The 27,332-nt window shown below is 43.8% G+C and overlaps 2 protein-coding genes across 4 annotated transcripts in view; both read left to right on the forward strand.

Moving 5' to 3' along the window:
• Positions 1-6,510: 6,510 nt before the first annotated feature.
• txn2 (thioredoxin 2) lies at positions 6,511-13,172 on the forward strand. Of its 2 annotated transcripts, none has more exons than XM_084038187.1 (4): positions 6,511-6,634; positions 7,884-8,155; positions 11,523-11,646; positions 12,408-13,172. In XM_084038187.1, the coding sequence occupies exons 2-4, from the start codon at positions 7,884-7,886 to the stop codon at positions 12,522-12,524; spliced, it is 513 nt and encodes a 170-aa protein (XP_083894313.1). In that variant the 5' UTR covers positions 6,511-6,634; the 3' UTR covers positions 12,525-13,172. The 2 variants fall into 2 exon arrangements, with proteins under 2 accessions (XP_083894313.1, XP_083894314.1); XM_084038188.1 differs by having other exon boundaries at positions 6,567-6,643.
• A 5,172-nt stretch (positions 13,173-18,344) lies between these two features.
• LOC311031722 (myosin-9-like) overlaps positions 18,345-27,332 on the forward strand; it is a 30,953-nt gene continuing 21,965 nt past the window's right edge. For both annotated transcript variants that reach the window (XM_084038161.1, XM_084038162.1), the window contains exon 1: positions 18,345-18,540. The gene's annotated coding sequence lies outside the window, so the exon portion shown is untranslated. The remainder of the gene's footprint in view (positions 18,541-27,332) is intronic.

Raw genomic sequence — 27,332 nt, forward strand, 5'->3', positions numbered from 1 at the left:
CACACACACACACACACACACACACACACACACACACACACACACACACACACACACACACACAGAGGCCTACACAGAGAGCAAAATGATGTATTCATCAAACTTCCATCCTCTTCCCACACAAACCATTTCTCTCTGTCAGAGTGCGGAGGTGATGTAACGGGCCCGTGTAAACAAGCCCAGCGCACGGAGAGAAAATGAAAAAAAGAAACACTGAATTCTCTGAAGCCTGTGCGCACACACACACATACACACACACACACACAGAAATATGTTTTTGTTGTATTCACTTTTGAGTTCCATTCGCTCATCAAAGAGAGCGCTCGTCCTTTCCACTTTGGTCTCGGTGGCTTCCAACCCAGACATAATAAACAAACACACAGACTTTCCAACACACCAAAGTGGAGGCTTTCACCAGCTCTTGGGGATACTGGACACCGCCGCTGGTGAGCTCGCCCCGCAGGGCGACCTTCACATTCTGAGCTGTAATCTTGTAATGGTTAAAGTGACACAAGTCTGCTTTGAGAGTTCACTGGAAAACCTACAAGTCACAGGAATTGAGGGGGAAGGGGGGGGGGGGGCTAGCAGGTGAGAAACAAATCGCAAACAAGTCTGTGGAAATAAGGAAATAAAAGAGGAGCCAGACTGGGGGTGGGGAGGGGAGAGAGGGAGGTGTTAGCCAGGAAATATTAAGCATTGGGGAAGCAGATAGAACGGAGGAGTAAAGTGAGGTCAGTGGAACAAAAGCAGCTCACTTTTCACATCTTTTGCCACACAGACGCACAACACAAGTGTGTTTGTGCACGAGGGGGATGGAAGCGGAGACGGAGACAGGTGTGGGCTGTTTGTTTGGGAGAGCTCCCGCCACACCTGCTGCGACGCACCCACCACACACACACACACACACACACAGACACACACACACACACACACACACACAAACACACACACACACACACACACACACACAGACACACACACACACACACACACACACAAACACACACACACACACACACACACACACACACACACACATGTACACACACACACACACACACACACACACACACACACACAGACAAACACACACACACAAACACACACACACACACACACATACACGCACACACAAACACACACACACACACACACAGACGGGGCTTTGAGACCCATATCATGAGATTGGATTCACCCCATTAGGAAATGAACGCTACATATGGAATGCAATTGTTTTTTCTGAATTGAAATCTTCATATCTATATTTATTGATGATGGAAGCAGTGTGACAGCCCTCCTCCCTCTGGATGAAAGGGGACAGGTGTCTTTATTTTCACTTTAATTCCCTTTGGTCTTTGTTTGACTTTTATGGGAGCACTTGGGAGGGTGTTTTATTGTTTTCTAAATTTAAACTTTATTGGCGTTCCGGTATCCTGATGGTTAAAACCACATACCACAATATTTATATATTTATATTTATTATTTATTATATTTATTATATTTATATTTATATTTATATTTATATTTATTTTTATTTTTATTTTTATTTTTATTTTTATTTTTATTTTTATTATTATTATTATAGCCCTGTGATAGACTGGCGACCTGTCCAGGGTGTACCCTGCCTTCGCCCAATGACAGCTGTGGTCAAAGGTCACCAACGTCTGTCCCCTTATTGTGATGTATTGGAAGCTCCCTGAGATACAAAACAAATTTTTTTTGGCCACGATTCAATAATTCATATGCTAATTATGACAATTCCACACAAAATGATGAAGTGATGACATTCAGGACAGGCGTGGATGTAAACAGCTGTGTGTGTAATTGCAGATCCATGTGTGTCTTACTGTCGTCTGTGGTTGAGGTTTAGCAACTCTGTTCTTTCTGAATACGGCAATAAAATATGTTCTAAAAAGGAAGACAGCCATGGAATGGTTGAGGTTTAGCAACTCTGTTCTTTCTGAATACGGCAATAAAATATGTTCTAAAAAGGAAGACAGCCATGGAATTTGCTTCGCGAAGCAAATTTCATTCTGTTATTGTTATATTATTACCGTAATTTTTCTCCATGAAGTGTCTGCGTATGTGCGTGTGTGATGGTGTATAATATATAAAAACAAAACAGAAGAAATGGGAAAGAAAAACAAGCAAAGGGAGAGTGCCAGTAAGAAAGGATGAGAGGAGGTGGGGGGGTTAAGTCCCAAAGTTATTTTTAAACCAAGAACAGGAACTCTACTGTTGACTTCCCAAACACTGAAACATAGATCGGTATAAGGGGCAGAGCGGGAGGGTGTACACACACAGGTACACAAAAACTCACACAGCTGTCAGGTGTGTCGTCCGATATGCAGGTCTACATCCGCACATCCACACACTTCCAGTCAATATTTGCTACGTTTCATGCTCACAAATTCACACTCTCCTCAGACGTGTGGCTGCATACTTTAATGCAAATGCGATACAGTATACAGCTCCTTCAAGGACAGACGAGAGAGGCCTTCATTTGAATTTCTGTTTGTCCGATTCCTGTTTTTCCATGTATTTATATATATGTATATATACATTATATATATTGCATTTTGCCTAATTGACTATAATCAAAACATGGTGTACATAAAGAACAGAAATCTCAGGATCCCAATTACAGGCCAGTGGTAAGCAACATTTAAAAAAAGACGACCAGCAAAAAGGACACGAGCAGAGACTCAAAAATCACTGTGGCTACATTATCTCACTAATTAAAATAAATACAAGGTCATCCGACTGAAATCATGCGTCTCCTTGGCGCAATCTGCTCAACAACAGGCTTCGTACTGTGTGGCTTTTCCACCGCCGGCCTGTTATTATCAAATAAAGATGTCGGGGGGGTTTATGGGGAGTGAGCCGGGACAAACTTCACACACAAAGGCGGGTGGGGCCTCGTCCTGTGTACGCAACAGAACGCACACCCTGCCATTCATGCGTGCTTTGTCACAGGCGGTTATGAAACCTCAGCTTCACCGGTGGCCGTCGGATTCCCAAATGGCAGGCTTGTGCAGCCCGGACGGGAGAGGGAATGAGCAGCCGCGGGAGGACAGCGGTCAGGTGCGTCAGTCGCAACGATCCCAGGAGGTCGTTATCTGTCAGGAGACATGCAGTACGGCTGGCCCCGCGTCACAGGGTATCATTTCCTCTTGACCTTTGGCCCGGGTCGGTGCCTTCTGTGAGGGGCGAGGTCAGCCTTAGCACGCACCGCGGGCCCTGGCTCCCCTGATGGGGTCAAAGGAAACTGGGTCACCTGTACCTGTTCCTCGGTGGATGTGCTGATGCTGCCCACCCCACTAACCACCAAAAGCAAGGTCACGCCCTCCCAACTAGCCCACCCCCCCTCCCTCCTTCTGCGTCTTCGCCCTCCCCTCACCTCCAAGGTGTCACAGAGAGCGCCCTTGTTCTAACCCTCTCCTCCTTTCCACCGGGACCCCTCAAAAATCCCAGATATCCCTGCAATTTCCGGTGCAATGTTTATTTGGCGGAAAGAGGGCTGGGGGGCGAGCTGCCTTGAAAAAAGAGCCTCACTCACAAACAGTTTGGGCTGCATTGGAGGGTAAACATGTGCAGGAGGGGTACGCGAGGCGAGCGGTAAGGAGGACTGAGGCTCGTGTGTTCTGGTCCTGACACACAGATCCCACCTCAGCAGGGACACAGAGCACCGTTCTGTTCGGCCCCAACGGCCACAGTCTAATAAACATCCCCGCCGCCTCCCGGCTGTTCAATGAACAGGGCCCTCTGCTGGAGAAACGAGGACACGACACAGAAAAACAGGGTAAAACAAACACCAAGAGCCTGAAATAAACATCTCCCTCAACACTGTAATTACTTAACAAGCGGGACTTGTTAAGTAATTTCATGCATTACAGTTAATACAGGTTGCAATACCATGAACTCTTCTGGTTCCAGCCTTTTAGGCTTTCCACAATCTGTAACTTTTTGCCTTTTCACAAGTTACATTAGGCTACTTTTAAGCTAGCTAATTAGTTATACTCAACTGTTTCGCCATTCAAATGTAAATCTGTATCTGATACTTTAAGCTAGCTTCTTGCAGTGTTTCTAGTTTGCTTTCAGCTATTTCATCCATTTATCCATTGGAGCCCTTTGACGATGTATCCGTTAGCTCGCTTTTTCAGATTTTTATCCATAGACATCTAAAACGTGTTTCCATTACTGTTAGCTATTTAAAGTGTGTATCACCTTTGGCAAATACTCTGTTTAAGCTATCAGTCTAGCTCACAAAAATGTGTGTCCATTAGCTTACTTTTAGCTATTTAAAATGTGTAGCTCACCTCTACAAACAAAACATGTTGTTGTTATATATTAGCCTACGCTTTCTAATTGTTTATATGTCTGTGACTAGTTTTCATTAACACACAGTGTCCAGGTGACTCAATATTTGTATATGATTTCAAATGAATCTCTGATATATATTTCTTCAAATTCAAAGGAACCTCGGCTGGTAATCACTCAAATAACTTGGGCCAATGCACGCTGTAAAAAATAGAAGCAAATCATTCAAGAACAGTGAGAACATAACAAGACATAAATCCAAAACCCAGATCAGCAGAAGTCCAGGGCCTCTAGACCGGAGCTAGTCAGTGGTCACCCCTCATTGGCCGGCTGGTAGAGGGGAGGGAGGAAATGGGGCCGTCTGTCTGGCCTGTGGCCTGCTGCTGTCTCTTGCTCTCTCGTCAGCCCCCTGCATCTGGATGCAAACAGTCGCTGCCGGTTGTTTGCCGTGACCGAATTCCTGCTCTTTGCCACCTGCAACGCCCAGACTTTGTAACCACTCACAGAGCCTGGCCTCTTCCTCGTTCTCACTGAGGGATGGCACTACATATTTCTGTTTCCCTGCACAGTCCACCTTAAAGCTCCGGTTTCTCCTCGTTTGATGCTGCCTGTCTTTGATGGCAGGTTCTTCTGATGTCTGAAGTGGAGTCACCCATCTGCCCCGCCTGCCTATGGCTCTCGTAGATGGACCGGGGTGTGGAAACAGCCCCACAACCCCTGACTTAAACACAGCTCCCCTGTATAGATCTGAGTCTGCTTCAGGTTGATGCCTGTTCAAAGCTGTGCTGGACCGACTGCCCTCTGTGAGCGGACACATCATCGTGTGAGCGTGGCTGCCCGCCCGTATGTCCGTAAAGGTGTGCGTATCCGAAGCATCGATGGGGTGTGCGTTCGCAGGCAGCACAGCCCTGGACCTGGAGAACATAGAGCGGAGTCGTCGGTGCGGGGGCCGGCCAGCTGAGAGGCCAGGCGGTCCGATGCTGCGTAACAGCGGAGGAGGTCGAAGGACGGTGGAGGGTCCCGAAATCCCAACTTCGCCCTCCATGCTTTCATGCATCCTGTTTGAAAGTGCTGAAGTCCTTCCTGTCGTGCAAAGCGAGGGTGATCAGATAATTACCTTGAATGAAGGCGGTTGAAGTGACAAATTGTGACGCAAAGAAAAATAAAACGATAACCGCACAACACAGAGGGAGTCTGACTGTACTGACAAATGCCTCTCAGCAGAAGTGACTCAAAGGACCCGAAGGCTTTTCCTCCGTGCTCCCGTCGTCATCGTCTGGTCCAGTTGACCACAATGACTTGGCGCTTTCGCTCCCTCGTGGAATCATTCCCCCCATGTGACGGTTCATCTGCTCTCCTCTCTGTCGAGTGTATTCACTGTGTTCGAGTCCTGGATGGCGCCCATCTCTGTTCCCGAACAACCCACCCTCTCTTTCATCCTGCTGCCCTCCTGGACATGAAAGGCCCAGTCCATCGACTGTTCCACCTCAATAAATTATGAATTACTGGGGATAAGCGAGCGTGGGGATGTTATTCATTTATAGAAGAAAATTGGATCCACACACAACATTTATATTAAAAATAGAGTGTTTCTTTTGACCATGTTACTACAGGCGCGGTCCTGCCCATATTGCAATTAAGGCACCTCCTGAAATAAGAAATTCACCTATAAGACAATAAATCGACATTTTGGCAGTTTTTTAATCTGGAAAGTGACTTGCAGCTGTCAGTTAAATGCAGTGGAGTAGATGTCACTGGTGAAATGTAACCCAATTACTGTTTACTTTATATAAGTATTATTAGAATGTTATAGATACAAATAAAACATGTAATCAGTATTCAAAACATGACGCTGTTATAGATTTAACCACCCAAAATTATATAAAGCATGTAGCCTATATGAGCTCCACCTCAACCAGCTAAACTTCTACATGTTCATTTTGCTGATAATACAGGTGTTGCGGGTCCTGGCCCTGGTATTGTGCATGCTGGCTCACTGGAATGACTGTGAAACACTAAACAGAATGTGACCATATTGAATTTGATCAACTATACCTGTGTTTTCCCTCTTTGACATGTCAAAGTAGCTGCTGTGATGTGCCTTTAGAAATAATACGCGTGAATTGAATTTCCTCCTTTTGCACGGACTTGCCTGTGATTCCACCGGTGGCCAGGCGAGGGGGCTACTCGTTGAACTGCGGCCTGGAGAGACATTATAAAAACCCCGCTCGGTCCCTTTTACATCAGCGGCACCAAAAGCGGAAGTACTTCACCGGTCAGCCAAGGCCAAGATCAACGCTAGCTACGGAGCAAGGTAAACACGGTGGGGAAAGCGTGCTTTAATGTTTAATTCATCCGCGCTGCGTGTGACATGCTGGGACCGTGTCGCCATGCTGGTCCGGTCTGCGTGTTAGTGAGTGTCACGGCGGGAGGAGGCGACGGGCGGCGGGGGAGGTTAGGAGGGGGAGGAGGACGGAGAGGGCAAAGTCATACGTAACGTAGGTTAAGTTAAAGGAGCGAGCCGCCGGTGGATGGGCAGCAAACATACGAAGTTATTCGCTTTTTGTTCGGGATATATTCACAAAGAAAACACCTGAGTGCGTTCAACCTCCGGTGTTTGTTAGTTGTGTGAGCGTGTTATAACAACATGGCTGTCAGTGACAAACAACCGTTAACGACGTTAAACTCGTTTTACTCTAGTTCTACAGACTTTACATCGACAGGTTCAGCGCTGGATAAAAGCTGTTAATAGCTGCTTTGTGTTTGATGGAGTTAAACTCTCAAGCTAAAAACGTATGACAACATTACAGAGCTGAAGCTGGAAATAGCAAGTAAACTATGGCAGTGAAGTGATGGATAGAGTCATTCACTGGATAACTGAAGGTCAAACAATAAAAAAACTACTTATCCCGGGGGGCAATTATTTAAAATGTTTATCGGGACATGTTTCTCCTGTTAGACAGCTACTTGTCCACTGTTATGCTCCACAGCATTCCAAAATTATTTAAAGTAGTTTTAGTTTTCGTTGGAGCCACAGAATATTAATCGCTTGTGTATTTTTCTCTCTTTTGTTTAAAAAGCAAAAATTCCCAGCAAAAAAAAAAAACATGTCTCAGTTTTTCAGTTGTGAATATTTGTTGATCGTCTTTGTCTTTTAATGATGATAAAATTGATATTTGTAGGTGATGGTCAAAAGGACCAGTTTAAATAATTATTTTAGACCAAAAGCGTTATAAATTATCTTTTAAAAAATCAACAGATTAATCAACTTAGTTACAGCTCATCACAATTCCCAAGTTGACCTATTCAAATGTCTATTTTTATCCTGCCGTCTGCCCAAATCCCAAACATATTCAATTCAAAGCTCTAATCCGGGTCCTGGCCGACTCGTCACACTGCATGGTTTGTAAGTTTTAAAGCTGATTTCAAGAGGATGCTTCAGTGGAACCGGATAAGACCTGTAGCAGTTTTTGATAGATGTATTGGTTCTTTCTAAGCAGAAATAGCGCTGGCTACCATGACACATTTACAGCAGATTCTTTTATCTCATGTCTCTCACACAGATGGCTCACAGGCTGCTAGTACGTAGACTTTGGACGCTCTCCGCAAAAGATACCTGCCGCCTCCCAGCGTCCGCCGCCTCCTCTTGTTCATTTTCCACCTCCCTGCGGTCCGCCACAACGAGGGTCTCCTTCCTCTCTCCCTCGCGTACTCTTCCTCGCTCCCTCCCTCACACCTCCCGCCGGGAAGTCTCCTTCAACGTTCAGGACCACGAGGACTTCACGGACAGGGTGATCAACAGCGAACTGCCCGTGCTAGTTGACTTCCATGCACAGTGAGTACCGCAGGGACGGATGGTTGTAGATGGCCGTCTGACATAAAAGACCAGTCGTATGACGGCATACACAATTGTTTAAGTGATGAAATGTAATGTGTGTTTCTAAAAAAAAATATACAGGATTATTTAAAAACGTATAAAGTAAGCAACTCTTTGCATTTGAGAAAAAAGACCAATATAAGCTTTTTACATAAGCTGATTGTTCTTTCATTAACCCAGGCCCTTGGGTTCCAACTGCATTTGGTGTTGGTAGTAGTATGGTAGTAGTATAGTAGTAACATTAACAGTAGTGGTGGCATTAACAGAAGAGATAGTATCAACAGTAGTAGTCCATGGCAGCAGGCACAGCCACGCCGAGATGGATCCATCCAACCACGTCGCCGTAGACCAAAAAGCAGGAGTAGTTGAGCAGTCACACAGCAGCAGGTGGAGCTACAATGTGGTGTTTCCAACATCAGGCCAGTTAGCAGTCTGCATCGGTCAGGACCTCAGCGGACTCTGCTGGACCAGAAAGCATAGCCAGACTCCCGGGAGTAAACCTGGGGGTAGTCAAGTTAGTAACAGTAGAGATGCCGATTTTAGTCAATTTCTTTAATCAATAGTCAGCCGCCTTAAAAATACTGGCGGTAAGAGTCAAACAAGACCACAGCGTCGGTGCAGTCCGGATCAGGTTCCACTACGGTCACCTGCTAGGCGAGAAAGCACAGGGACTCCAGGGGAACATACACACAGAGAGAGGGGGAGAGTTTGTGTGGCGTTTGATGCACCGACCTTGGTAAATACCTTGTTTTATGGCTGCCCACCCTCTTTAAATGACTAGAAGTGTTACAGTGCCTTGAAAAAGTATTCATACCCCTTGAACTTTTTCACATTTTGTCACTCTACAACCACAAACTTAAATGTATTTTATTGAGATTTTATGTGATAGACCAACACAAAGTAACACATAATTGTGAAGTGGAACGAAAATGATACATGATTTACAAAAATTTAAGCAAATAAAAATCTGAAAAGTGTGGTGTGCATTTGTATTCAGCCCCCTCTACTCTGATACCCCTAAATAAAATGCAGTGCAATCAGTTGCCTTCAGAAGTCACCTAATTAGTTAATAGAGTCCACCTGTGTGTCATTTAGTATCAGTATAAATACAACTGTTCTGTGAAGGCCTCAGTGCTTTGTTAGAGAACACTAGTCAACAAAGAGCATCATGAAGACCAAGGAACTCACCAGACAGGTCAGGGAAAAAGTTGTGGAGAAGTTTAAAGCAGGGTTAGGTTATAAAAAAATATCCAAAGCTTTAAACATCTCAAGGAGCACTGTTCAATCCATCATCCAAAAATGGAAGAAGTATGCCACAACTGCTAACCTACCAAGACATGGCCGTCCACCTAAACTGACAGACTGACCGAGGAGAGCACTGGTGAGAGAAGCTGCCAAGAGGCCCATGGTCACTCTGGAGGAGTTGCAGAAATCCACAGTTCAGGTGGGAGAATCTGTCCACAGGACAACTATAAGTCGTGTACTCTACAAATCTGGCCTTTATGGAAGAGTAGCAAGAAGAAAGCCATTGTTGAAAAACAGACATAAGAAGTCCCGCCACAAGCCATGTTGGGGACACAGCAAACATGTGGAAGAAGGTGCTCTGGTCAGACGAGACCAAAGTTGAACTTTTTGGCCTGAATGCAAAAGCGCTATGTGTGGCGGAAAAGTAACACTGCTCATCACCCTGAACACACCATCCCCACTGTGAAACATGGTGGTGGCAGCCTCATGCTGTGGGGATGCTTTTCTTCAGCAGGGCCAGGGAAGCTGGTCAGAGTTGATGGGAGGATGGATGGAGCTAAATACAGGGCAATCCTGGAAGAAAACCTGTTGGAGGCTGCAAAAGACTTGAGACTGGGAAGGAGATTCACCTTCCAGCAAGACAATGACCCTAAACATACAGCCAGAGCTACAATGGAATGGTTTAGATCAAAGAATATTCATGTGTTAGAATGGCCAAGTCAAAGTCCAGACCTAAATCCAATAGAGAATCTCTGCAAGACTTGAAAGTTTCTGTTCACAGACGCTCTCCATCCAATCTGGCTGAGCTTGAGCTATTTTGCAAAGAAGAATGGGCAAAAATTTCAGTCTCTAGATGTGCAAAGCTGGTAGAGACATACCCCAAAAGACTTGCAGCTGTAATTGCAGCGAAAGGTGGCTTTACAAAGTATTGACACGGGGGCTGAATACAAATGCACACCACACTTTTCAGATTTTTATTTGCTTACATTTTTGTAAACCATGTATCATTTTCGTTCCACTTCACAATTATGTGTTACTTTGTGTTGGTCTATCACATAAAATCTCAATAAAATACATTTAAGTTTGGGGTTGTAGAGTGACAAAATGTGAAAAAGTTCAAGGGGTATGAATACTTTTTCAAGGCACTGTACATGCAGGATGTGTGTGTGTGTGCTTGTTGTTAAATATAAACACATGTACATTACTGTCCAGGGTGATTCCACTCTCTAAACGTGAGGTTACACAACACCACCACCACTATATTGGAAAGTTCTTCATCTCTCTAGCTTTTAAATCATGTAATGCATTCTGATGTCAGGTGCAAACTGCATTAAATCTCATCAGGATCTAGAAAGAGTCGGGACGTTTGCTGCGTTTTTACTGTGATAAAGGGCCAGATAGATGATGCACCGTTACACAAGTACTTAGGAAATGACGAGCACAGCGCTAACAGAATCCAACTGTACTCACACAAGCCCCCCGAGGAAGAGCGCTGGGCTTTGAAGCAGATTTTACATAGTGGCAAAACTGTGGATTTACAAGTTCTGGGTCTGTCATGTGATGCCATTGTGCCCAGAAGGACTTTTACCCGGAGCCTTTCATTGAGAAAGAGATGTCTGTAAATCAGTGTTTTTTTTTCTTTTTTAGGAATATGTTCCCAGTACAAACACTGTAATAACCTTTATTGTAATCATGAGGTTATTTCTTTTTAAAGCAGCTTCATTTCTAACACATGGAAGATGAGCGCGGTTACAAAGTTGATCAGCTCTGATCATGGCTGTCTCTTAGATACCTCCAGGTAATTTTACTCTGTTCGAAATCTTCCTCAGCAAAAAAAAAAAACACCATTTGACCACAACGTAAATCCTGGACCAGATATTTCTTATCCGTTATCTGGAAGTCCACTGGCTGGTCTGGAACCCCAGAGATACTGGCTGCAGTCCCCAGAGGCTAAATCGATTAATTGTGACCTGCATTTGAACTGGTTTGCTCCACGTTTTCAAATCTTAAGGAGCTTTATAGCCGAATCGTCTATGATGTGGTCGTACTCAATCGGTTTGTCTTCGGTTCCTGTTTTCAGCTGGTGTGGCCCCTGTAAGGTCCTGGGTCCAAGGTTGGAGAAGGCTGTCGCAAAACAGAAAGGCCGCGTTGCCATGGCAAAAGTCGACATTGACGATCACACAGACCTGGCTATCGAATACGGGGTGAGACTTGCAGTATTTTTGTTGCATTGCTGACATTCAGTCGGTTTGTTGACTTTGCCATCTACACTTTGAGTTTTGTTTTGTAGTTTTCTTTTTTTCCTGTGAATGAAACTTAACTATACAAATATATATATTATATAGTGCCCTGGTGGCATAAGGCAAGCGACTTTTAATAGCTTGACCATATATGTACTGCAGATCTCCATAACGCAGTTCTTTCTCGTCAACATGAACATTTCAGATATTAACGTCTTTCCGTCATGATGTGTGATGGGCTTCCAATATCAGATATCCACAACTTTTTTTTGATATCTCGAACAAACATTCTGGATATCTGCTATATAATTCTTACCAGGAAAAAAAACCCTCCCATTTCAGATTTCTGCAATCTAATTGTCATTAGTCGTCATTAAAAATGTAAAAATGCTAAATCCATTGTCACTAATCAAAATGTAGTTAAGAATGGGTGCCATTATGTTCATTTTTGAGATGTACAATTAGAATTATGACATTAAAATAATGCAGATATCTAAAATGGCTCACTTTCCTGGATATAATTCTGTTGACGTTCTGGACATCTGAAACGTTCTTTTGGACTGATAATAATCAAATTACAGATAGATAATTTAGTTTTGTCTAGTACAATCAAAGTTGTTATCTTAAAATACCATTTCTGCTATATGTGTGCCATATGATGTATTGCTCATTGTTAAATCCTAAAATGATTAGTTCTATAACACATGACTTGCTCTGTTTCCCAGGTGTCTGCCGTCCCAACAGTAATCGCCATACGGGGAGGCGACGTAGTCGACCATTTTGTGGGGATCAAAGACGATGATGAGCTGGACTCATTTGTCAGCAAGATCGTTGGACAATAAACCAGCTGTCCCTGGCCTGCCATTCGCCCCCGTTATACGGTGCTGTTTGGTATGATTGTTTTTGGCTGCCATCTTGAGCCCGTTCAGCAACAGCCAACAAATAAACAAAACCTCGCCACAATCGCAGCTGGCGAACATTCAAACGCTCACACACATCCCTAGACGCACCGCTTTAGCTTTGCATTATTGCTTCTGTCTCTGTCTCCTGTTTCTTTTTTTTGTCTAGAGATGTGTGTGTGCGTCCCTTTAGTTCACGCCACGCTCAGTTTCGCAACAGTTACGTTGCTGTTCAATGACGAATGAAAGAACTTATACTGTACAACATGAGGGATTAACTTTTCTAGTTTTAGCAGTGGAGAGGATTTCACTTAAAAAGCTGACGATACTGAATGAGTTCTGTGACGGTGTTACCTGTAGTTCCTGCTCATGGCCACACGGTGGTGGCATTTCTTTTAACATCGCAAAGCCACACGCGGTCGTTTTACACCATTCTGCCTGATAATGTGAGGGAGTGTGTGTGCGTGTCTGGGTCCTGACTGTGAAACTTTAATCAAGTGGGAATTGCAAATATGAGTTTTATTTAGTTTATTACTCAAACTCTGTGTACCGGAAACATGCCTAAGTGACGTAATAAAGGAGTCAAAAGATGTTCAGTATCTACATTTTTTTTAATTTTTTTTTTATAAAGACATGGGGGTCATAACTTTTATTGTCCCAATTTACACTGATGCAACATAATCGTGTACTTTCCCTGTTTTTTTTTTTTCTCACTATGGAAGTAAACCGGAGGTTTTTACAGAGTATAAAACTAAAAGATGACGCTCTTATTTATTCTCTTTTTTTTTAATTATACATCCATGTTAAACATCCCCCATATCTCCACCTTCTGTCCAAACATGTAGGTGTTACTCACGTTGTAACATCCCCCTAATCATCGATGTAACTGAAACGCCCACACGCCACCCTCCACTTACAGCTGCCTTGTAAATCACCTCCATTCTGTCATCACGTAATCGACGGCGTCTGCCCCGTTCAGCCTCTATAATCATGTTCTTCACCCGCCAGGTGATGTCGGACCACCCTCCAGTCCAAATGCATGAGGTTCCAGTCTGAACAGTTAGAGCAACACGGTGTGGGGCCCTTAGATGCCTCTGTACCGTACGTTTCTGACCTCTGCCTGTTTGGTGGTTGCTATGGTTCCCAGTGATAAAAGTAATAAATTGTTGTGTAATTGTTTCACTATGATGTGCTGCTGCGCACTGTGTGTGCGCGTGCGTGTGGAGGATAGGATTAAGGCCTTTGTGTCGTTGGCAGCTAGAAACACCTGAGTAAATGAGGTCACATGAGGCTGAAGGAGACGGGAGAGCACCTGCAGCCAGAGATTTACCCCCCCTTCTATTCTCCTACGCCTCGCTAACCGACTACACATTCCCACCCCGTCCCGGCATGTCATCACGGGGCTCCATCTGCACATTCAGTGGTCCTGGCTTGGGTTAGATCACCACAGATGATGTATTCATGCGGAGCTGCTCGGTAGCGACTGGAGGCAGTGAGGGTTTTCAATGGGGGGAATTCCACTGGCATTACACATGCAGGTGATCCAGATGTACAAACACAATGGCTATGTGATGGATGAAAGACATTCCTGCATAGTTTTCAGATGTCTGCGACTGCGTGACGGCACCTTTTGTTAGGGATCTGCCTCTTATTTCTCTGCTTCTCAGTAATCACAGACTGGTCTATCAGCCTCTCAGCACTCATGACCACACACACACACACACACCAGACACACACACACACACACCTCCCCACACACCGCTCATCCTCTTTGTCTGCCTTCAGACGGGGGGAGAGTAAGTGACTAAATAGATGAGGACAAGCTCCAAAGGTTCAAGAACAGCACGTAACCCTACACCTCTTCCGCCAGAAACAATAGACCACACCTCCACCCTCGCTCACGCTCACGCTGTCTCTCTCTCTCACTCCACCACTCTTGTGACCATATAAGGCAAAAAAAAAGACACGGGGAAGCCAGTGGCTGCTGCTGCTGCTGCTGCAGAGCAAACGGGCCGAGTTGCAGATTTCTCCTCCTGACTCAGTCCCAGTTTGCCTAACTTCCTCAGACCCTGAAACTGTTAATGTTTTCCTGCGTGTTTGTTTGAAGTGAAATTACCGATCGGGTGTTGAAACTCGTGTGGGAGACGACAAAACCCCGATCTGGCACGACCTGAGAGCTTTCTGTGTTTATAGTAAATACATGTATTTGTATTTTAAACACATGCTGCCCTCCATAGCTCTCCATTCTGTTCCAGACGAATACCAAGCGCAGACGGACACAAACAGCCACTGTTGCTGTTTATATCCCCTCATGCAACATAAACATGGCTAACAGTGCCATATTGTCTGCATTAGAGCTGCTGTCAAAATGTGTCCAGATTATGAGTGAGCAAATATCTTATCACAAGAGGGGAAACATTCCTTGTTCTCCCTTTACTCCACATTCCTGCGTTTTGTGAGTCAACATGTGTCTTATCAGTCCTTCCTGTGTACTGATTGCCGAGGGAAAGGAGGATGGAAGTGCTGGATGCAGGGCGAGGCTTAAGGGCAGAAGACAAATAGAAAAGTCACCCTGCCATACTCTCATTATCCCATTATAAGCTGGATTTAATTATAAGTTTCTGGTGCAGACGGAGACTTTGCGTTATCAAGGGGACGCACACAAATTTCACCAAGACGTGGTCGGCGTGGACGACCAACACGCGTGAACTCACACCGGCGACCACACAGCGAGAGTGGCCGGTGAGTTAACACGCCACCCTTTTAACGTGCCGTCACTGAATGGTGCCTTTTCTTTCTGACTGAATGATATAATGGCCTTACACACCCTGAATTACAGACACACCCTGCTGCTATTACAACCGACTGAAGGCAGGAGAGAGAGAGAGAGAGAGAGAGAGGGATATAGGTCACAGTGAAAAGGAAAGCGGGAGGCAGAGAGGGAGGGAGATAGTGAGGTCAGAAGTGTCCATATTTGGTAATTTGTGTTTGAACCCCACATTTCTCGCTCTGTGCCTACTTGTGTTTGTCTGGCGTCGGTTGTTGTGTGATTCTTGTCCTTTTTCAGCACAAGGGTTTTATTATCACAAGTGAATGTTTAAATGTTGTGCAATTTGTTTGTTTTAAGCCCCTCTCTCTCTCTTTTCTCCTCCTCTCGGCATCTGGTCCCGCTCAAGTGACGGGTCGCGGACTGACCTTTGACCCCTCCGTCAAACTTTTCGGATATTTCCCATCCACCCCGGAGAGGGAGAGAGTGTGAGATTTATTGAGTTTTCCAGGCAGGCGTGCTGAACGCTCAATGTTTTGCTCTGCGTACGCGTGACGCCCAGCTGCTGCACATATATAGGAAAACACACAGACACATTCCTTTCATAATGACACATAGTGAACATAAATCACACGTTGGACGAAAAGTGGGATTTTCCCATGTTTGTCCGTGGATGCCAGCCATACCTGGGCCCCTGCTATAATCTGACCTCTCTGGGTGAAGCGGCATAAGAGCTGCCTTTGTGTCCGGTTTAAGACGGTCCAAAATGGTGTTAGTCGTCACGAACAACTTTTTGACAAATCCAAAAAACTAGAGTGCTAAAACTGAAATGTGTGATTGTCAATAAAGGAATTGCTCCATAGTTTCAGAACAATGGAATAAAACTCATTTTGGATGTAAAACAGGAGCAGCTCCAGCCGTGACACTTGATGACATCACTAGCTCTGGTTTCTCTCTTTTTTTATCAGTACAGCTCATGTTCACAAATATCCACGGAACATTCCGGTGTCATATTTTCTTTTCCAGGAAAATCTATTTGATTTTGATATTAAAAAAAATATATATGAAGAAACTGATAGTTTTCGGGTCATTTTTGCAGCTATTGTTAGATAGGATGCTGTGTAAAAAGGTTTCAAAGGCATTTTTCCTTTCAGTTCGACTTTAATGGTCAAACAACAGCTTGGGTCCACGTTTTACTTCCTGTTTGCTGATGTCATTCACATACTGAAATGTTTAAAGGCAAGATATCTAAATACTGGCTGTAAGCTTTTCACACTCGCAACATTTAGAATAGAAAAAACATGAAAATCTTACTATTACAATATGGGACCTTTAAATTAGATAGTGTTCCCCTTTGAGTTTGCATTTACTCGTGGAAGAGGCTCGACACAAGTGTATTGTGTTCAGGTGTATAACAGCTGACTCATTATGTAGATATTCCCTTTTTAATCCAGTTTCAAAATGTGTGTGTTTTTTTAAATAAATAAACAATCCAAAGCAAAAAAAAAATCTTTCTATTGCTAATGTCTCCCGTCTGGTTGTGGCATGTGAGTTGGCGCTGTGCCTTCGGTCCCACTCAGCAAACTGGCCTCAGATCTGAATCCCCAGGAGTATCTAAAGCCAACAGGTTCACATATCTTATTACAAAACAGTCTCCCAGATACATGCTGCTTCGTACTTGATTTCATCCATTTAAACTTGTTCTCTCTATCTCTCCCCGTCTTCTTCGTTGCGTATACTTTCCAAGTACAAGTCAGGCTTTTCTGAAGAGCCAACGAAAACAAACGTCAAGTGTTGTGTTAGGAGTGAACAAGCGCTTCACATCAATTAGATCATCACCTGCAGCGGTTCCCACGTTGTGTCAACATGTCTGATCACGAATCTAGGCTTACCTGTTTTGGGTGATGGGAACCTTTGAGCGTAAATCACTTCATATCTTGTTAGATCTCTTGAGGTAATCATTTATCTGAGAGATGCAACGGTGGATTTATATAAATGCAAAAGGTCAACACAAAATTCAAGTACACTAACACTAACGGAACATATTTCCTGCTCTAGAGGAGCAGGTTACAATCAAACTGGCGTATCCACGTGTGTTGAATAAACGCGACGATCGATCATTTATCTGGGTTTGATCAAAGAGAAAATCGTTTTTACAGTGCTCTACACTTATCTATCTTCGGATGCACATGACATATTTTAAGCATCACTGTTTATTCAAAGCAGATAAACAAAATATTTCAGTTTCCTTGCTGGAAACCGGGTGAATTTCGGGTGAAATTATATATTTTTCAACAGTGACATGAGGTTTTGAGTTGTTCAACAGTGAGAGGGTTCAAGGCCAATATCCATCCTGTCAAAGTGTCCTTGACCTCTTTTTGGAGCGGATAAAAAAAAAAACTAACATACTAAAGTGCTGTATTATTGATAGAACACCATTCAATAAAGCACCTTCTACATTTACAGAAAGGTTAAAATACACTCCTTTGTTTGTAGGATGCTAATGCCACACTAACACATCACTGATATAAATAGCAGTATAGATCAGATCTTTATGGGTGTGAATGGTCTGATATTTGGCAGCCATCACTTCTACTTGTTTTCAAGGCAGACAGTGGGTCAGACTAGACCTGTTGACACACGAGGGGGGCCCTGGATGATGCGGTCCATCTCGAGAGTGACTGGTACTTATATGGTCATAAAAATCCTTAGTATGCACATACCTCTGTCATTAAACACAGCTTTATCTGAACCCCTCTCCCCTCCCATCTCTTTCAAGTTCAGCTTTTCCTGCGCTCTCTGCCCTGCCCAGTGGCTGTCGCCCCCTCCAGTCACGCCCGCTTCTGATTGGTCCGAAGTGTGGAGCTTATCAATGCGCGGCGGCCATTGGACAGTGAGGCGGCGCATTCGGCCCGGACCCGCCTCCTCCTGGACCGCACCCCGGTCTCCGGCTGGCTACGTGCTGAGTGAAATTACGCGAACCAGTGAGCAGCCAGCGGAGGAGGGAGGGCAGAAGGAAGAAGGGAGAAAAAAAAAAAAGATAGAACGAGTGACTGGAGTAGAGAAAGAGAGGGAGGACTGTAGTTTAGCCCGAACTCTCTGCGAAGCTGCTGTCGACGGGAAAAGAAGTTGGACTCACGGTGACGCTGACCGAGCCACCCGGTTGTTGTTAGCTACCCCCCCAAAAACAAGGTAATGACTTGAACTTGAACACTTTTGTCCGCCATGCTGTCTCGGTGTGCTCTTTCATAACTCATTCAATGTGCCCGTCGCTCCGGCAAGTGCAGTGAACCAGGAAGCTCGGTTGCTAGTTAAGCGCTGCAACTTCAGCAACCGTCCGCGACTGGGTGGAGCGGGACGTCCTCGACGCGTTTGAACCGAGGTTTCTTTAACTTTTTAAGCACCCGAATACATAGCATTGCTCTTAAAACTTCAATACGCGTACGTGTGTGCGGGTGTATACGCAAACGTTGACGTTAACGGCACCGCGGGCAGCCGTTGAGAAGCTAATAAGCCATAACGGTAGAGGCAGGAAGTGATTCGCTTGAATGAGTCGCGGAAAAGGCCGGCGAAGAGTTTTGAGTGGGCTGAAAGAAACGTGAATTCAGACTACGTGTCCTTCGGATGTGTGTGATTAATTAGTGGTTGAGTTGAACTTTAAGGCTCGTTGAGGAGAGTTGAACTGACGCTGCGCGTGGCCGGTAATACGTCTGGCTGGTATGACGTCACCGGTTTACCGGTAGACTGAAGGGGGGGAAAAAGGCGCTGTGCTTTACCTCCTCAGCCAGCTCGACCTCACTGAACTATGTCATCCGCATGTCTGTGAAGCATACCGGGGCCCAAACAAAGAAGAAACGCATTTGTCTGTGATTTAGTTCACTAGAGGTCAATTTAGTCGACTATATATTCTTCATTGTCCCTCGACCTTTTGTATGTTTTGAATCTCCAACTTATCAATGTTTGTTGATCTATAATTGTAATATTTTTTTTAGAGGTGTACTGCCTCTGTCTCTGTGTACTGTCTCTTGATGAAGCATCTGTTTTTAAGTGTGACAGCGTAGGAAAGAAGATGAAGAGTTACATAAATATGTGTAACATTCATATATATGACAACTTTACACCTGAGAGCACTGAACTAATTGTTTTAGAGCATCCCTATTCTTCATACAAGACATTTTGGATGTTGCGTGTGAATGCCTCCATACGAAGGAAGTGTTTCTCTCCAGGGTGCATAGTACAAAAACACCTTTTTGCCTAGCTCAGCGCACACTCTGGCGACTATGACGATTATCTGTCGAGACCGCGTGGACGGAGGTTAATAGGCATCAGTTTGCCGGATGTAGTGAGAACGAATCATGAAATGTACCAGAAAGAATGCCAGCTGAAAATGACCAGGCTTGTCTTGTAATTACAGTGCGGTCCACTGTGATGAACACCAGCCAGCCTGAGACATTTTATGGGATATCTAAATATCAAGCCAAGTTGAGACAATTTTATTCATGTAGCTCAAAGTCACAAATCACAAATGTGCCTGAGAGGGCTTTGCAAGCTGCAGAAGATGAGACACCCTTGAATCTTACACCCCTAATTCAGATTGAAAAAAATATAGTTTATACAGAATAGACCGAATTAGCAATTGTAAAATAACTATATGGAGAAAAGAGAAATCTCAGACTTGGCTCAGATAAAGGGTCACATTCTCATCATGCCTAAATGCTGTGTCGGTACACACCTACATAAGTGTGCTTTGTCAGTGCAGTTTGTGTTTGCCCTGATGGATGGCACATTGCACTCCGGGACACAAACGGTCTCTCTCTATGCTTGCTTGCACACCCTAGTGACTTTCCTATTGGCTTAGTATTAGCATGAACTCTATCTCAAGTCAGAAGCTGCACCGAAGCTGGAGGTTCTTCGCCCAAACCTGCTTCTCATTGTATAAAGTGTTAGTGTCGTCCCACAGAGTGAGAGCTTGGACCCCTTTGCACTCATTTGTAGTAATCTGAACCATATGCTTAAAATCAAATAGTTTTCTGCCAAGGAGCCATTAAACCACAATTTGAACCTACCACATTTAGTAATATTTTGATGCCTGGGCATAGAAATGATTTGTGCAAATGATGCTTCATGCTGAACAAGCAATTACAGTAGCTGAGAAATACAAGCGTGTGTGTTCGGTCATATGTTGCCTGTCATCTTGTTTCTCTGGATTATACACCTTCTTTCATAGAGCGGTCCTAGACACATCAGGAAATGCATCGCCTTAACGGGGCACATTGGGTGACAGGGAGTATGCCATATCCTGTTGTTGCGTTTGAGTCATTAATTAAGCACGAGCAGTACATTCTGCAACGGCTTCTCTGGAGGCCAGTCCTTTCCACTTATTACCAGTTTCGGTGCTGTTATAGAGCACCCTGCAGAGATCGTTACATTCCATCATTCGTCTGTCAGCAATGTCCACACACTGGGCCCCCCGGGAGGGGTATGTACTGTAGGCCAGACGAAATGAAACACAGACATCTTAAAATATGGACATGAGGCTGTTCATTCTTCTCAAAATGAGACAGCCTGAGAGAACATAGGACTAGGAGATAATTCAATATGGTAATTCCGTAATCATTTCATCTCAGTGGAATCATGTATATCTCAAGATATTACCATGTCAACCAGCCCTAGTATGTGGAGGTTTAGATTTCATTGACGGTAGGTCGTCCTGATTAAGCCAGATTACAAAGCAGACGGCTGCTTTTGTTTAAAAAAAAAAAAAAGAAAAAAAAAGGGGGAAAAAAGTACAGCGTGGGGAGGGCAGTGTGACACACAACCCACAGCTGTCTTCTTGTATGAACACTCAAGGTTCTTGTTACAAATGTGAGGTATTTCTAATCTACTTTGTATGTGTGTGTTCCTTTCTAACTAAATTCATAGGCTCAGTCATGCATTTCATTCAGATTGTCAGGCTTAGAGGAGAGACACGGATGATAAATCTGGCTGCTGTACTTGAACTGGAGCTGAAGGGATTTGTCCATCAAAAGACAACGTAACTATTTTGATAATTGGTTAATTGTTGGTTATTTTGTCAAGCAAAGATGCTAAAAATGCAGTGGCTCAAGCTTCTCCAATGTCTTTTATGGATGCTGTAGTCTTTTAATTTTTTTTAATGATTGTAAATGGATTGTTTTTTGGTTTTTGACAGATGTGCTGAAAAAACAAACTTTAAATGTCAGCAAGGCTTTTGGACATAGTTAGCATTTTATTGAATAAATCAATTTGAAGAAGAAAATATTTTGAGGACTAATCAACCCAATTATCATCAATTGCATCTCTAGTCTCCCATATGATAACAGTCACTCATGCATTTCATGCAATACTTGACCCTCGTAATGGATGCTATGGATGATTGGTAGGGCAGTTAAGTATCATCCCTAGTTTCTTAGACAGTCGGCTGAGATTCATTCATGCAGTTTAGATTCCCCATTTACCATAGTCATAATATTTCTCATAGTGAGTACTAGATGAAATGCACCGTTGTATCTAGAAATGTATATATTTTAGGCATCATCTCGTATATGTTGTCATATTGAACACAGCTACGTTGCCATATATCACTAATGGTGGCATTTAATGGTTCCCTTCAAAGCTATATTTTCTTGAATGTCTCATCTGCTTTTGTTCTTCTAGTTGACAGGAACAGCATAATTAAGTTGCCTCGGTTAGAATGGTTGAACTGGCTGGGCTCAACTGTGTGCTGTGGCTTTTCCTTTTGTTGCTCTTTATTCCTTTACATTTTACCCATTGTCTCGGCCCTCTCTTCAGACCTTTTCTCTGTTCCCTGTCTCTTCCCCTTCTTTCATACTCACACACCCCATTTCCTCTGCTTGTGTTTTTTTTGTTGTTGTTGCTTCCACCCCATCCTTTCCTCCATCCTCCCCCCCACAGCACGCACCTGTAAGGCTTCAATGGAGCCATACAATACCAGGAAATGGTTGTGCTCTGACTTGGACTATAAACAGAAAGGGCTTTCTGAATCTCCACCCACGGACATTGACCAGTGATCTTGGTAGATGAGATGCTGCTTTCTATTTGTGTCATAAATGATGAGGTAATGCTCAGGTCAGTGATTAGTACTCTACGTTGCCAGTTAAATGATCATTTCCCCTGCAGAACTTCCTTGTGGTATTTATAAGGTTCTTTGAGTTAGCAGTAATTTTAGTTATGAGGTTAGGACATGTGAAGTAAACCCATAAATGCTGAGAGACACCACAGAATAACCACAAAAACAGAAAATATTTCTATTCCTGGTGAAGCACAGTCGTATTACTGGACACGTCAGAAGCCAGACTGGCTGTCGTTGGGTGTGTGTGAGCGACACACCTGGTGTGTGTTTCAAAGTAGTTATTTGCATAACACATTCATCACTGACACTTTAAACACACTTTCACACCGTGGACTTTGAAACATGCTGCATGAAGGGTCTGTCTTTTTTGGTTTTTATGTTGAATGTCTTGTGCTTCTTCATGCTTTGCTTTGTCTCCTAACATCTTGGGACCATGTTTGACACGTGTTTTCTATTTAACATTTTGATTTTTTTGTCTCTTTGTCTGTTATTCCAGAAGTAAAAAAAATCAATGAATCCCATTTAACAGTTTATTCCCACATCAGTCCAAATTCTATCCCACCACAGATCCCCAGGTTGGTAAATTTAGCATGTAGCTCGCTGTCTTCTGTGGGTGCATTGTTTGGTGAGATAAGTCTCCAAGTGACTCAAAGGGTAGGGTAGGTAGAGATAACGAGTGATAAAACTGAGGGGGTTGAAGTTGAATATTAACAGTTTGGAGCAGGAGTGAGGTAGTGATTGCCGTTTTTCTCCACTGTGTCTGTCAGAAAAGCTTAGCCAGCTGAGCATTCCCTGGGAGGGAAAAAAAGAGGAAAGGGTTGCTGACAAATTGAAATGTGTATCTTGACTCCCCTGTGCATTCTTTCACTGTCTGCTAAAAAGGCTTACGCAACCACCTATCTATTTATCTAATGGTCAATACTGTCCAGTGTTCCAATAACGCGGCATACTGGCTCTGTTTGGTCAAACAACCAGTCATTTGGGCACAATTGTGTAACCAGATTGCTGTTTGAATGACTGATGTGGAGTTTGTTCTATGACCCTGAAAATGATGTGCTTATCAGACCAACACCCTATTTCCTATTGGCCTCCCTGTCAGTCATTTTAAGTGTTCAATGTGACTGCCTTCTCTGTCCCGTTAGACAAATGTAGTTGGAAATGGACATTATGTAGAGTGTTTAAAATGGGTCAAAACTTGACTTGATACTTGCACTTGAAGCAGTTGTGTAGGTTCAGTAATTCCCAACCATAGGTTATGATGCAACCACCAAAATATTTAGCTAAAAGTAATGGCCGAACAGCTGAAATTACTCAAGTAATGTGGTAATGGTTTGGTATGAATCCAAACTTAACATTGACAGTTCAAACATTATTGATGCATCTCATTTTTATATCCATATTTACATGACTAATGGGTATAATATCCTGCTTATTTGGTAAGCGGCTGGTGGTGTTGATGAAGGCTGTGGGGTTTATTAGATAAAACAAGTTGGGAGCCGCTGCTGTAGGTGCTGTGCTGAGAGCTTTAGTCGAGACCTTGCAGGGGCCTCTAGTTGTAAATGGTGGATGGCATTGGCCAGCTTACCGTCCAAAGTGAAATTGGATCCTGGTCGGGGCAGGAATGTGAAAAGTAATGTGGAAAGTGATGTAGATCTGTCATGCAGTGCAGTTATTTTCCATCAAGGGCTTAATTTGCTTCTAAGTCTTCAGAGCCACGCAGCATGCTCAAGAAAAATGCCACCTTCCCTCCTCCTTGAAAGTCTCGCACACAACAAGTCCCGCAAATGGCAAAATACTTTTCTCAGTTTGTCATTTCCTCTTTCCTCTGCGCTCTTGTCCTTGCCCCACCCTTCCCACTTTCAGAGAAGGAGGGCGAAGGGGGAGAGAGAGCTCTGATGTGTGAGCCCATAATGGATTTTGACAGAGTCTGTACCTTTCCAGCCCATGTCTGGCACCCACTGTCACTTTCACGAGAACGCGCAAGCTCTGTCGGTAGGCCACTGGGCTGTTGGGGGGGGGGGAAGTGGCGGCGCCAAGACACGAGGGGCTGAGCGAGAGATCGGAGTATTTGTTGGAAAGGGTAATCTAAACAGATGAAGCCAAACTGACAAGGGTGACAACAGGACAAAATAATATCCACAGCATGAGGAGGACAGCGGATGAGCAGCCTTGGCTCAGATCAAGCTGGGATGTTGTGATGGCATGCAGTTGGTGGGAGTACAGTGTTATTGACTTTTCGGTCATTCTATTAACATTCCTGTCAATGGGGCAGTCAACCCAACACAGATGGTTTATAGGTTCCCTTTAGCTGTAGCAGGAAGATTTGACTGTACATGGTCATGCTTTGGTAGAGGTTGTCTCGATTCCTGTTATTTTACAGTTACTCATGGAGAGCCACTGAGGTGGAAAGGAATGAGAGGGAGTCTGACTGATTGATGGAAGCCTCAGTTTTATAAAGACCAAGGTTGACTTGCTTTCTAAAGGAGACAACTGGGACTGAAAAGGACACTCTGTAGCTTTTCCTTTCCTCTCCTTGTCCCTCCTCTCCTTCTTCCTTAATGTCCTGACTACTGCATCACTTCCTCTTTGTAACCACATTCTGGTCTCTGACGAGGCGGGCTTCTAAAACCGGCCTCTGTTCATGCTATTAAATGAATGGTTCCTCTTTCAAGCAGACTGCTGCTTTGACAGGACACTGCTAACTGTTTTCATTTGGGCATTTTTACAATATAATCCTTTAATGGTATTTCAGTCAAGTCTCATAAAGGTCAGGGATTCTTGCCAAGTGCTGATTTCAGAATGACTTGTTTTCTACCTACTGCCATGTATTCAATTAATACGTAATTGTTATGATTTTCTGGATTAGCTAATCTCATTGTGAATGGGTTTCAGCAGAATAGATAGTGAATTCTTTCACAGCTGAGTGTGTTGCAAACACAAGGAATGGGAGAAACCTTGATTCTTACAGGATTATGGAGGACTTGGCAGGGCTGTAGCAGGATCCTGAGCCAAGCAGGAGGGGCATGATGAGTTTCATTGCACACTGTTTTATCTCAAAGTCAAGTCAACATCCGTGTCTTACTATAGCTTTCAGCTTTCGCAAGGAAGGCCTCCGTTTTAAAAAAAAGTCTGATTGGAGACTTGAATCCCTCCTTTTTTTCTACTTTCAATATAGAACAGCGCTTGTCGAACTAGAATAGCTGCTGGAGTAATTTTAGTCCTCCTGCTACTCTCTGGAGGTAGTTTAAAGTGTGTCACTGAGTTATCTGTGGCAAGCATGAAATACGGGCTGATATTGACAGACTTTACTATGCATAATATCCAAATTAGGCTGACATGCTTAGTTGCTTTGATTTGATATGGAGATAACCAAATATCACTATTTTTGACCATATATCTCAACAACTTTTTCATCAAATACTTACAAAATGTGGTTTTTGAAACATTTTTTTTATCTATCAGTAATGTGGATATAATGACAAAGTGGTTAAAGGTAAAGAGTAGATAACAGTTTACAGCCCTAATTGTCCTTTTGCTAAGCCCATGCTGCTACTTGGTCAAGCTATCGCAGCTACCATGGAGCCTAAATATTATCTAATTTTTTGAAAAACAAAAAAACTATTTCAGATAGAAGCAAACAAAGAAGTCTACAATGCGTTTCAGTGATAAATCATGGATGTCAAACTGAGACTTAGCTGTATTTGGTAAGTGTTTTTGAGATGAGGTTTTCACAGCCAACATCTCTCCCTGCGCCTGGAGTATTATGGTAAAACCTAGCAAGCTGAAACGACATCCAGAGTTGGGCGTTTTCAGCATGTTGCACCTCCTTGTTTTTGCCAAAAAACAAAAGCTACAGGGGAATATAGTCTGAAATGGCTCATTTGACCCTGCATGGGGCCAACTGATCCTAATGTACTGGACCGAGTAACGGTGAAGTAAATGTTAAAGACCATGGGAAAGTACTCGGAGACATACACAAAGGGACTGAAATAGCCCAGATCCGTTTGGTCATGTGCTGCCAGTGTGAGGTAAAGTTGATCTCCAAGGAGTGATGAAACTCCTAAAGGTACACTTGACCTGCTGATGTGGGAATAAGGGGAGGAAACGGGAAGGAAAGCCAGAGAATAGGTCTGAGAAAGATGTAAGAGGGGAGGCAAAGAGGATAGAAATTTGTGGAATGCCATTGGTCTCTGTCTCTCCCTGATAAAGGGTTAGTATGGGAGGAATGTGACCCTGAAAAGACTGGATAAACAGAAGGGAGCGAGGGAGGGAGGGAGGGAGGGGTGTTTGGATCCTGGAGAGGGAGAGGAGGGAACGTGGAGCCAGCTGAGATGTAAAGCGGTACTAATTTGCCCCACGTTATGTTACACGATGGGGTCGGTATACAGGAGATGAGTTTGGAGGTGATGTGAAGTGATGGAAGTTGGCTGTGGTGCAGCCTGACAGAGTGTGGATGGAGGATGGAGGCAGGCAGGGGTCATGAGAAGAATGGCGCTCTCGCTCTGCTTTCTTTCTCACAGATCAGGGTTAATGTGCTGGAACAGACTGGGCGACATAATGACCCCATTAAATGCAGCAACCTCTACTTTTCTTTCTTTCTAAACACTCTCAAGGGTCTGTCACCTTTTTTTGAGTAAAGTCAAGAGCCTTATAATAAATCGTCTATGCCTACATATTGACCGATATATTGAGTTGTCGATACATATAGCCAGCTGTGTGTTTTATCCAATTGCCAAGAAATTGCAGGACAGAAATTAGATTTGATTTCATTTACAAAACAATGTCATCATTGTATAGTTTGTCCATCAGGCAGAGCTGAAAGTTTGATTATAGAACTGTTAAACAACTTACTCAGTATGCATCTATCACAGTA

Source organism: Eutrigla gurnardus, assembly GCF_963514095.1.
Source record: "Eutrigla gurnardus genome assembly, chromosome: 20".
NCBI classification, from domain to species: Eukaryota; Metazoa; Chordata; class Actinopteri; order Perciformes; family Triglidae; genus Eutrigla; species Eutrigla gurnardus.